General features: G+C 45.4%; 1 protein-coding gene across 5 annotated transcripts in view; it reads left to right on the top strand.

The window, feature by feature from the left end:
* Nucleotides 1–11,170, top strand: part of UBN1 (ubinuclein 1) — a 1,063,877-nt gene extending 1,052,707 nt beyond the window's left edge. For all 5 annotated transcript variants that reach the window (XM_085632215.1, XM_085632217.1, XM_085632216.1 and 2 more), the window contains one exon: nucleotides 6,166–11,170. In XM_085632215.1, coding sequence (XP_085488341.1) covers nucleotides 6,166–6,206 — 41 coding nt within the window. In that variant the 3' untranslated portion in view covers nucleotides 6,207–11,170. The remainder of the gene's footprint in view (nucleotides 1–6,165) is intronic.
* The last annotated feature ends 1,240 nt before the right edge of the window (nucleotides 11,171–12,410 follow it).

The following is a 12,410-nucleotide window of genomic DNA, read 5'->3' as shown; positions in this document are numbered from 1 at the left end:
CCTCAGACTCTTCCAGCTGAAGCTGTCTTTTCAAAAGCTGAATCACAAAGATTTTAATATCCGCTCCTTCCTAGCCCTCGGGAACTTTTAAAACCTTCAAATTATTCCTCCTTTGAAAGTTTTCTAACCTTTCTACTCTTCCTTCATGCTCTCTCCCTCTGACTTTGAGCCCTTCAATCTCTTTCCTGTTCACCTGTATCTCCTCCTTAAGTTCCCTAACTTCGGCTTCTAGTGCCAATGTTCTTCCACTCAAATCATCCATCTTTTTCTCTAACACCTCGCATGCGGACCTGATGCTTTTCTGATTTTAACTCTGAAGTCTCAAATCTTTCTCGCATCTCAAGTGTAAGGGATTTGAGCAACATACTTATAGACTGATCCGGATTCCCCTGCCTTTCTCCCCCATCCCCTAAAGCATCTTGCCCCAACCTAGTGTGTTTCTCAGGCTCTGAACCACTTTGCTCCTCCTCCAAAGCTTGCGATTCCCCTCCTTCATCCGCAAGAAATTCTGTTGGGAGATTTAAACTGCCCTCTGGGTCATTAAGAATACCCTTGTAGCTCCCACTACCTCTCCCATTTCCACAGATAACACTTGAAATCTGTTCGGGCTCAGATGTGCGGATCAATCACCCAAATTCAAAGAACCCTCAGAGCACCCTCCAACTCCCAATTGACCGCTATGCTTTTGCTTTTGTTGGGGCTTCACTGCTGCTAACATGGGATTATTCATTAACACCAGGGTTTTCGGAATCACCTTAAAGTATGTCCTAAGGGACGGCATCACCTTAATCTTACGCTCCAGGGAACTCCCTCTTGCCAACTAGTTTTGCACCTTGGTCTCCTTGGTACACTGTCTACCTCTAGACTTCACCACCTTCACCTCCTCCTTCTTTGCCCCTTATTCCTGTCCAGACTTAAGTGGAAAATCCACCAGCTCCGGGAAGTCTGCTGTGCCCTCTTTCACCACACTTCTCAGTGTATGTCTTGTGGCCCCTCTAAATCTTCCAACCGCCTCGCCCGCACTGCAGCCTCTCTCTGCCTTTACCGCTGCTTTTTTACCCATATCCTCTCTCTGGCTCTTTCCGCTGACTCCCTGCTCCTGGGCTCAGACTTTACTTCCGTGATTCCAGCACATATGAACTGCTCCACTCTGCTCTTACCGCCGCGTTCCTCCCTAGATTCACACAGCCTACTTCCTCCTTGACCACTGTCACGAAAGAGGACCCTAGCAGCAGCGCAGCGGCCCCTCCGTAGCTCCAGTGCCGCTCTCCTCCACGGCTGCTCCACCGTGCTCACAGACTCTGCCTCCAGCCTTGTTGCTGCAAACTCGGCTACAGGAGCTCCCAGCCTCCAAAACGCTGGAAACCAACGTAAGTATTTGTCTCAGTCCCAATATTAATCCTGCTAACTTCACATCAATTCACCTCACAATACCGGTAATTTTCACCGCTGCTTGCCTTCCCAAATCATATACATCCACGCCGCACTCCTCCGAGATACCCGCGACCCACCATTAGCCGGCCGCCATGTTTTCCCCTCCAAAACTGTGGTGAACGTTCTTGAGAATATCCCCCAAAATCGTTCGTACATATAGGCTTAAATGCAGCTTTAATTGGGTAGGAGCCATGTATTAAAATTGCCTGTGTTTGGTGAGGGCCATGCCTCGTCCCCGCAACTATAGCAATGCGCTGATACTATCTGACACAGGAGACTATTTGGCATCTGGCATAGGAAGGATCCACTCTTTACCTTCTTTTTTTATTTTTATAAAGGTATCCTCTCAGGACTTGGATGCAAATGGCATGACTGCAGATCAGTCAGTGGTTGCCATGGTAGTGTGTGATGTGGGTTTTTAACCTAGGACGCCTTGATGTATATTTAAGCTTGTGTCCCACCAATAACACCCTGGTTCCATCTAGTGTACTACTCACTTACCTCTAGGGGACCTTTTAGAAAGTGTATAAACATTTAATAGGAGAGTAAAGATAATGTTATTAGGTAGACAGTAAGGTGCACCGCAAGCAGTAGCCTATTAATGTAATTGTACTTTTGACTCTTTGAGACATTTACACGTGCTGGGTGTATAATAACTTTGGATATCTGATGCTGATGAAGCCAGGCCTGTCAATTGTGGACACACCTTCAAACGGCATCAAGTAATGTGTAACTAAATATGAATGTTCGTTGTGGTGCACAGAGGTACACTTACGAATACGTCTTTGTTCAATTCAACAGACTACTAAAACATTTAGGGCCATATGTAGGAAGCCAAATTGCGATCACAAATGCTGAAATTCGCAGAATTTCAGCGTTTGCGATCTCATTTTGGGCAGTGTGCTATGTAGCACACAAAAACCCACACGCAAAATAAGGAATGGCAAAATTTGCGATTATTTATTTTGCGAATGCATTTAAGGAATTTCAAATAGCGATTCCTTAAATGCAATGTAGGAAGCACCCAAGTTGTGCGATTTTGGCTTAAGGAATCGCAAATTACCACCAACTTCATGTTGGTGGTAATTTGCGATTTATTTGAAAAATGCACTTTTTTGCATTTTTCAAAGTGCAATGTGGCGCACATACAAGCCCTTAGCGCATGTATGTGTGCCACATGTGCACACATGTTTATTTCAGGGGTGCAAAAGGGTGTCCTATTGACACCCTTGCAACCTTGAAATTGCATTCTCAATTTGCGATTCTCTAATTGAGAATCGCAAATTGAGAATGTCTTTCTATTCATTCCTATGGGCCTTCTAGCCCATTGGAATGAATGGCAAGGTATTCCTTATTTGCGAATCCCAAGTTGCGATTCGCAAATAAGGAATAGGTGGGATTCGCAAAATATTTGGCTAATCCTACCTACATTGCATTTTGCGATTCTCTAATTGCGATTACCTAAAAATCGCAATTTGAGAATCGCAAAACACGTTTTTCCTACATATGGCCCTTAGTAGCAATTGTATACTGATTTCTTTAACCATTCGAGACACCTAGGTGCAGTACATTAACAAGGGTAATTTTCAAACACAAGAAGCCTCTTCAACCTATATTGCATAGAGAGCACAAAGGGGCAGCACCTTAAGTTGCCTCTCAGTCATAGGTTTAAATTATGTGCAATAGTGTTGAATTGGTTTGCACGAATAAAACAAGCTCCTATGGGGGGTGAGTGGTGCTGTCAACACAGACACATCACCAAGCCACTACTTAATGAAACATCCACAACTGGGGCAAAATTTGGGGCCCCGTCTCCTCTAGATCAGTGGACTGGGCAACCGTTTTCAGACTTCAGAAAAAAACATTATGTATGGGGAACCTGTTCTTGGGGTACAGACAGATATCAGCTACAACACCTCCAAATAACATTTGCTGAGGCATCATGAGTTACGCTCACTGTACACAACAGTAACATTCGACTGCACCCATGGCTCCAGCAAGGGTGCTTAGCACTGAGAAGGAATTCAGGTCAGATAAGGTAGTGGTGGGAGGCTTCAATGCTGCGGTTGCCACCCATGATGCTTGGCAGAATTACACGGCAATCCAAAGGACTTTGGTTCGAAAAGCAACCACAACAAAGAGCCCGTAGGGGCGATATGCCAATACTCCAGGATTCCTTACGGCAGGGTCCTGGGGTCGAAAGCAACAGCGCCCTGTTATTCCCATGGGCAGTTGTAAGCCTGAGCAACTGGGGCCTGCCTGGTAGAGCTCCTCCTCAGCATGCGAGTTCTGTTCCTGGACTGGGGTACAGATATGGGTTGAAGGTTCAACACCATATGTTGTGTATTCCTGGTCCTCATTGTCTATTCAGGCGGGCAGCCAGTTTAGGTCATACCAATCACTTGCTGCCCTTGGATCACCCATAAGTTAACCCATTACCATACCAAATAAACCTGCAACATAACTTTCTCCAAACAAACTGGTGTGGTCTCAGTCATTTAATTGTGGACTTTTCCTTTGCATGCAATTGTTCATGTAATTTAGTGTGTGTGCCTGGCTACGGGATTGTGTGCTTTGCCCAATTATCCCCCGGCTTGCCTCTCTTCAAAGTACTTGCAGGGCGCCAAACACACTACCTCAGATCTCCGCCTCCGTTGATGCCCCTCCTGACCGACTGAAATGTTAAGAGGCCTGCCCAGCTCCGTCACATGTATACCTCTGCGATGCGCTCTTACCGAAATGTCATCTCTTCATACACCCTGATGAGGAGTCTACTTGCCAAAGCTGTTGTCTATCACCCTGCTTGCTTGTAAACATACCCTTCACTTCTGAATTTTTTTCACTATAGGCTTAGTCTGATATGTCACATCTTAACTCACATTCACTCTTCACTGTCCAGAGATTATGTCCAACGCAGTCTGTGTCCATCATGGAGTGTTTCTCCTAACACAGCCTGTGCCCTTCATGGAGTGTTTCTTCTAACACAGCCTATGCCCATAATAGAATGTTTCTTCTAACGCAACCTGTGTCCATCATGGAGTGTTCCTCCTAACAGTCTGTGTCCATCATGGAGTGTTTCTCCTAACGCAGCCTGTGTCTATCATGAACTGTTTCTCCTAAAGCAGCCTGTGTCCATCATGTAGTGTTTCTCCTAACCCAGCCTGTATCTATCATGGAGTGTTTCTCCTAATGCAGCCTGTTTCCATCATGAAGTGTTTCTCCTAACGCAGCCTGTGTCTATCATGGAGTGTTTCTCCTAACACAGCCTGTGTCCATCATGTAGTGTTTCTCCTAACACAGTCTGTTTCCATCATGAAGTGTTTCTCCTAACGCAGCCTGTGCCCCTCATGGAGTGTTTCTCCTAACGCAGCCTGTGTCCATCATGGAGTGTTTCTCCTAACGCAGTCTTGGTCCATCATTGAGTGTTTCTCTTAACGCAGCCTGTTCCCATCATGGAGTGTTTCTCCTATTCCTGCCTTTGATCCACCTGGCATCCTATCACCATTGTCTTTATTAATCTAGGGGTCTAGCTCCCAAACATGCCTTTGTCTCTCTGGGAGCCTACCAGCCACAGTCTTTGTCTGTCTAGGAGCCTCTAACTCGCCCTCAAGGGTTCTACCCCGCAGCCTGTGTCCATCATGGAGTGTTTCTCCTACCACAGTCTGTTTCCATCATGGAGTGTTTCTCCTAATGCAGCCTGTGTCCATCATGGAGTGTTTCTCCTAACGCAGCCTGTTTCCATCATGAAGTGTTTCTCCTAACGCAGCCTGTGTCTATCATGGAGCGTTTCTCCTAACACAGCCTGTGTCCATCATGGAGTGTTTCTCTTACCACAGTCTGTTTCCATCATGGAGTGTTTCTCCTAATGCAGCCTGTGTCCATCATTGAGTGTTTCTCCTAATGCAGTCTGTGTCCATCATGGAGTGTTTCTCCTAACGCAGCCTGTGCCAATCATGGAGTGTTTCTCCTAATGCAGTCTGTGTCCATCATGGAGTGCTTCTCTTACGCACCCTGTGTCCGTAATGGAGTGTTTCTCTTAATGCAGCCTGTGTCCATCATGGAGTTTCTCCTATTCCTGCCTTTGATCCGCCTGGCATCTTATTACCATTGTCTTTATTCATCTAGGGGTCTCTCTCCCAAGCATGCCTTTGCCTCTCTGAGAGCCCAAAAGCCACAGTATTGGTCTGTCTAGGAGCCTCTAACTCACCCTCAAGGGTTCTACCCCACAGCCTGTGTCGTTCATGGAGTGTTTCTCTTAACGCAGCCTGTGTCCATCATGGAGTTTCTCCTATTCCTACCTTTGATCCGACTGGCATCCTGTCTCCATTGTCTTTATTCATCTAGGGGTCTTTCTCCCAAACATGCCTTTGCCTCTCTGGGAGCCTACCAGCCACAGTCTTTGTCTGTCTAGGAGCCTCTACCTCACCCTCAAGGGTTCTACCCCACAGCCTGTGTCCGTCATTGCTCAGTATCTCCTCTGTCTATTCTTACTTCTACAGGTAAGTTTCCACCACTGCCTGTCTCCATTGTCGGTCTTTTCACGTCATTACTTCCCTTCGACTGTTCATGTGTTTTTTATCTTTAGTTCTGTACGCTGTTACGCTGTCTTGACTTCTAACCCGGTGGTAGTCCTTTACGTTGCCCTCTTTTCTTGCGTAAGCCCTCTGTTTTTTCTCGCTGGCATGTCGCGTGGCTTCAATGCTAACTGTTGTCCTCATTTCTGTGTTACAGATAACTTGAAGTCAGCAGACGGACAGCAGAGAAAGCTGTGACCGTCTCATGAAAGGAACCAGACCGGAAACTGGAGCAGGTCTGCGGTCGATAAGGAGCTGGCTACACCTGCTGCATGTCAAGCGCCACAAGCTGTGTATAGAAGCCATGTTTATGCTGTAAGGGGGACGTGTTCAAAGCAAATGTTCCTTCCTGCTGTAATATGAAAGAGGCACTTAACAAAATGTTTGTTTTTGTGTCAGTAGGTTATTGTCTCTTTGCGTGTTGTGTGTGAGGGGGATTTGTTTACAGTAGGTCTGTCTGTAACGACCAGCTGCCCCTTATGTCGTAATAGCAACATGGTGTATTTATGTGTTGTGGCAGCTGTTCAGGGTGGTGTGTGTGCTATTGCCAATTGATGTGGAGTGAGTGACAATATTTGCTTGTGGTAGCTGGGTGGGTTTGTGCATGCATCCACATTTGGTGGCTAAATGTGTGCATGAAGAGTGAGTCCGTGTACTCGGTGGCTGCTGTAGGCAGTGCGTCCATGCACAGTTGCTGGGTGTTACCAGTGCCCATGTTCGCTGTTGAATGTGTGTTCCTCCCTTGGGGAAGAATAAAAAACGTGTCTCTCCACGCACACTGTTCCTGTAGTGGGACAGTCATGTTTTTAATGGCTGTTTGGGTTATGCCTGCAGGTGTGCTTGACCTGTAGCTATGAGTGCATGCTGGTAGTCTCTCTGTGTGTATCTGTAGTGAGAAATACTTGGCTTGTGCATCCAGTGACCAAAGTGCTCCCTGAATGGGCACATATGTTGTTGCTTTGTCTGTGCGTATACCCACGGTTTATGTATGTGCTTAATAACTGAGCATGCAGTGACAATGTGTGTGTGTTTTTAGAGGGATTGCTCTGTACTCCCTGTGGTGGCTGTTTGTGTGTGTGGGTCTGGAAATCTAAAGCACACTGCACAGAAGAGCGCACGATGAGTGCCCAAATGTAATGTCCACATGGTTGTAGATAGAGTACGTTTTTAAAATGAGCCCAGCCCTCGAGGAAATCACCCACGCATTAAATTGTCTTGTTCAGGCTTGAAGGAGTCCTGGTACACATGCACTTTTATTCGGTGTTTCTGACATCACAGACAGTTGATCATGTGACTCTATAGCTACATCAGGTTGGCTTCTGTTCCTATTATGTTTAGATAGCTGGACTTTTTAGGGATAGGAAACCGCAGGACATTGGACCAATAAATAGCAAGAGACACTCATACATGTTGTCCAACATTTGTGTTGTGGGAAGCACCCAGGTTTTGCACTAATAGCTCGGCCTCGGATTCTGCACTGTCAAGTTTCCATGCTTTGCACTCATAAGAGACCGACGTGCGACTCCCGAATAGCAGAAAACACTTAACTGTGCAGACACATCAAGAGGCTTCCAGATTGGCCAGTCAAAGGTACCCAGATTGTGCACTGAAAAAAAGAACCTGTTCACAAAATAAACTGTTGTGTGGCTGTGTGGGATCTTACACCAAATAATTCAAGATCTCGCTTAGTGCAAAGTGATTGCATTAGCTAGATGTTTACCTCCACTCCACCTCAAAAATAGCATAGCTAAGCACAGCATATTCAGTTTCTTTTTGTTCCTGGAAATATGGCGCTCTGGCGAGGAAGATCTTGTTTCATACAACCCTAAGGTAGAGCTGCCTATCGCAGGGCCTCCTCTCAACAGGCGTGTTTAAGAGCACTGTTCCCAGCCACGGCCCATGGTCAGTGCCTGTAGCCATTTCCAAATTTTGTGCCTGTTGTTCTCTGCTCTGGATTGTCAATTTAGATTCCATATGGAAAGAAAGCTTGTTTGGACCCTATTATATACTTTGTTGATTTACTTACCGACCGTCCGCATAGCACCTGGGTGCCTGCTTCTCCCTTTATTCTGACCTCATTTGAGAAGCTCCGAGAAAATTTTGAACAAAACTAAATAATTTTCCAGTCGTAAGAAAAAAACACGAATGGTCTTCTTCCACAATCATAAATTATGTAAGGTATTTAATTTGGATTTGAAGAAGTGTGAATTTGTGTAACTTGGAAGAATTGGCAGATAGGCCTCCATTTTGTTTAAATGCTTGTTATCTGGTTGAATCCTATGAATTGTAATTTGAAACAAGCACATTTATGGAAGGATACACAAGCTGATCTGCATATATGTTGTCTTACCCTTGGTACATTGAAACATATTGTATTAGGGCAACATGCCAGACAACGGGGTGTCTGGCTGAAAATGAGGTGCAGCAGAGTCTGAATAGATCAGCCTGGTGGAACAGTACCAAAGCCCATTCAACTTCGAACAGTATTCGTCCAGAAATGTGTTCTACACCCAGACAAGTCTCTCTGACTGCTTTGGCTACCGCATTCCCATCCCATATCCCTTCAGGCTTATAGATTGTGGGTTAGAAGTTCTACCATGCGTTATTTTGGAGCTGAAATGCCTACGGTTCTTCACTGCACTGTCAGTTCCCCCCCTGTTACTCTCCACTCTGTTGGCAGCCGTGCCGTCATCTGCAGGATATTGAATGGGAAGATGGAGAAACTCTCACCAAGGTCCTGATTTCTCAGGTAGTGGGCACTTACTTGACATCACATATCCTGCTACTGCGGAAGTTGATCAACAACAATATCTACATTTCTTATAAAAAAAAAATAATTCTGCCCTTAAAAATAAACAATGAACATTTTTTGTTGGGGAAAATTAGGGGAGCAAGGTAGGAAGCTTATATTTGGGAGATCCTGAACAGCTTATAGACACAGCAACAAATGGTAGGAGTTGAAGGTACATATCAAATATTATTTCATATGCTATCCATATTGGTCTGGAGGCTCTTCTTTTAATAGTAATATTGTTACTCTTTGCCACGTCTTGATTGCACTAAACTCCCAGAAGATGTGCTCAGCTGCAGCTAAGAATGACTTTTCATCCTATTTGTAAAGACGTTTCAGGGACTCCACTGCACACAATTCTGATAATTTTACTTATTGGGATTGCTTTTGCTAACCTAATTATTTTTAACGAGTAAAATGATCTTTCTAAGGGTGCATTTATGCGTCCCAATGCTTGTTTATTTACTGCTGTGCGTAGAACTTTGTTGGGAGAACAGCAATGCAGATGTGTGTGCCAGAGGGCCAGATGTGGCCTACTCCTGCCGTCAGAATGTGGATGCTATTGCCTATAATAATGTGATCTGTGGCCCATTATGGGGTGATTGCTTATGGCTGAAGAAGGGACAATCCGGAAGAGCTATATTACAGAACGGTGGCCTGGGGAATACACAGTTCCCAATCATACGAAGTTCTTCCTGGTGTAAGGATGAATGACTCGCCACGGAGCCTGTCAGTGGAATGAGTGAGCGCCATCTTCCAAGATTAGTTTATTACTTCGTGTTTATACTGTACCTATGGTTCTAGAATGGCCTTTTTAGTAGCCGTTTTGTTTTCATGCATGAGTAAATCCCATTTGTACTGACCTTTTCCTAGATCTATATTCAATTTCTTTCTGAATGAAGCTGTCTTCGACATTAGTTTCTACAGCTAAGTCGCCATCATTGGTTGCGAGTCTGACTTACCGCAGCGTTGTGTATGGTGTTTACCTCTCCTGCTGCATGTACTGAAGTAAAGCCATAACAATGACAGTGTGATGTGGTGAGGAGAGAACACATTGTGTGAGAAGCCCAATATTGCGTTAGAATTGTGTTCTTGGAGTCGTATGGACACAAACCTTGCTACCAGTTACCACAGGAGCCCACCATGGGACATGAAACCCAATCCAATGGGGCTTATGCTTTTAGGTAGTTTATACTGATTCACAGCATTCTGTAAACAAACGTGTTCTGCAAATCAAACAGTTGTTTGGCTCTTTTTAATTTCTTTTTCTTCATTGGTACTTGTTCAAACATTCTCTTCATCCGTAAAAGATGATTTTTGTAGAAAGCAATTTTTCTGTGTGTATGCAGTTGGGATGTACATTTCTAATGCTGTAATTTAATAGTCTTCTGCTTGGAAGTACTCATGTATTGAGTATGAGTGTGAGGGTGCAGTGACAAAAACACTTGTGGTACCAAAAGTACACAAAGTATGAACAAAGGACACATCTCCAGCAGATGCTTAAAAAAACGAATGTATGTATGTGCTCTTTTATAAGTAACAGAACAAAAATGATGTTCCATTTCTTTGGAACTGTTATTAAACATTCCCTGGTGTGACAAGATGCCTTTTGAACAAAATGAGTTCCTGTTGTGTGGTGTTGAAGGAGCTGTGACAAAAGGAAGTGCCTCTTTACTTTGCATGAATTCTGTGGTAAGCGAGGAACCATACACGGTTCTTGACCCATATTTCCACATCAGGGTGTAAAGTGTCTCAGGGGATAATTCTGCCAATGCCTAAGCGCCCACTACATTTGAAGAAGTAGAGAAGGTTGGTTCTTCAGTTTCCTACCAGCCTCCCTCATGGAATGTTGTTCATGGATTTGTGTGACGTTGTAAACTTCCCACTGGGCACGAGCAGCTGTGTTATAGCACCACCTTTGAAGCACTTCGTGTTTAAGGGTCTTTGTGTCTGTGTAAGGGTGCGAGTGAGGTGGGCGTTTATCAGCTCTGGATTATGTACAGACGATGCACAAAACTGGAAAGGATACACCGAACGCACATTCCTGTGTGTTGTAGCAAGATGATGGCACTTGCCAGTTCCCCTCCAACAGTGCAGATTTCGCTATCTGTAAATTAAAGCAGTGCCATGTTATGTTTTGCTTCTTGGCAGAAAGACAATGGGTATTTTTCATAAGTGAGAAGACATATCAGTTTGGATCTCTAGAACTGCTATGTGCACCAACATCTCAACACACTGGTGATGCAGAAGAAAGGGTTGTGGTTGAGGTGAAACACGGACAATTATGTGAATTGCCTTTGGCCAGTTTGGAAAATATTTTTGATGTCTTTTTAAGACTTTAAATTTGGTGAAATAAAGAGTTTTCCCACAACTATAACATCTCATGGAGTTATTCTTGCCCTTGTATGCCCTGCCGTTAAAACAAAGCTTAATCATTTGCACATAGCTGCGTGTTTTGAACAATGTTGTTATATCCAGTGCAGACGTTATACATTTCTAATGGGCTTTCTAGCTATGTTCGTATTAGTCATTTACAGACATGTGGCAAGTAGGGCATTATGAAGTTGTTGAGCAGCTCCCATTACTATGTCACAGAAATGTTGTTTTTATTTTGTCCTTCTGTCCCAAACTGGCTGAGAAACCTGGCTTTCAACAGTTTTGGTCGGACCCTCTAAATACATGCTGTTGCATTAAAGAACTGATCTGAAAGAGACTATTAGTTATGGATTCCTTACCTTAGAATTACCCCCAGGCGTCTGACTGGATCCGGAGAATTTCTTTTCAGCAGTACCCTTGCGCATCGGTAGGTGGTGTCGGTCGACTCTGCGTTCGTCGTTGGCGTCGTGATCGCTGGAATGATGTCGCGGTATCTACTTAGACGCCGCCCCTGCGCGCTGACATCAGTTATTACTTTTTCCGTGCGAGCCAGTGCAGATCCGGAGAGAGCAGTACCCTTAGTCTTTTTTGACTAGACCTTTTAAAACTTTTTGTCAACTTCTTTTTTGAGTCGTTCGACTCCTGCTGCAGGGATGTCACATCAACGGACCGACTTCAAACCTTGTGACTCCTGTCACAAGTTGATGTCGGTCACTGACCCACATCTCGTGTGCCTCTGGTGCCTGGAGCGCGACCATGACCCAAAGTCGTGCTCCAACTGCCGGGCTATGAACCCGAGTCTTTGCGGGAACAGTCCCAAAAGCTTCCTGCGGCCCGGCAGTCGGCTGTGCGCCGCTGGAGCTCCTGGTCAAGAGGGAGGTGGCGGAGTCACCACCATGACTCGTCTTCGGGTAAGTCGAAGCACAATAAGAAGGCGAAGAAGCACCTTCGCTCGTCGCCTTCTCCCTGTCCGTCTGCCGAAGCGCACAGGATGCGGAAGGTAGTCGTCCAGCTCCGCCAGCGGGGCCTGTTGGATCGGCTCGGAGCTTCCATCCCTTCCCGGAAGCTGGGGCGACCCCTGCCCAACTTCGTAGCTTTTACGAAGCCCTTCACTCCATCTTTGGGCATCCCAACTGCCCGGCGCACCTTCGGGCCCCGCAGACTCGGCTGGGGGTTCTAGTCCTTCAATGCCGGCGGCTTCAGCTCCGGCGCTGTAGGGCCCCCAGGGATCCAGG

Source organism: Triturus cristatus, chromosome 10, assembly GCF_964204655.1.
Source record: "Triturus cristatus chromosome 10, aTriCri1.1, whole genome shotgun sequence".
NCBI classification, from domain to species: domain Eukaryota; kingdom Metazoa; phylum Chordata; class Amphibia; order Caudata; family Salamandridae; genus Triturus; species Triturus cristatus.
Note: the sequence above shows the minus strand (reverse complement) of the source record. Positions and strands in the feature narration are given on the sequence as shown.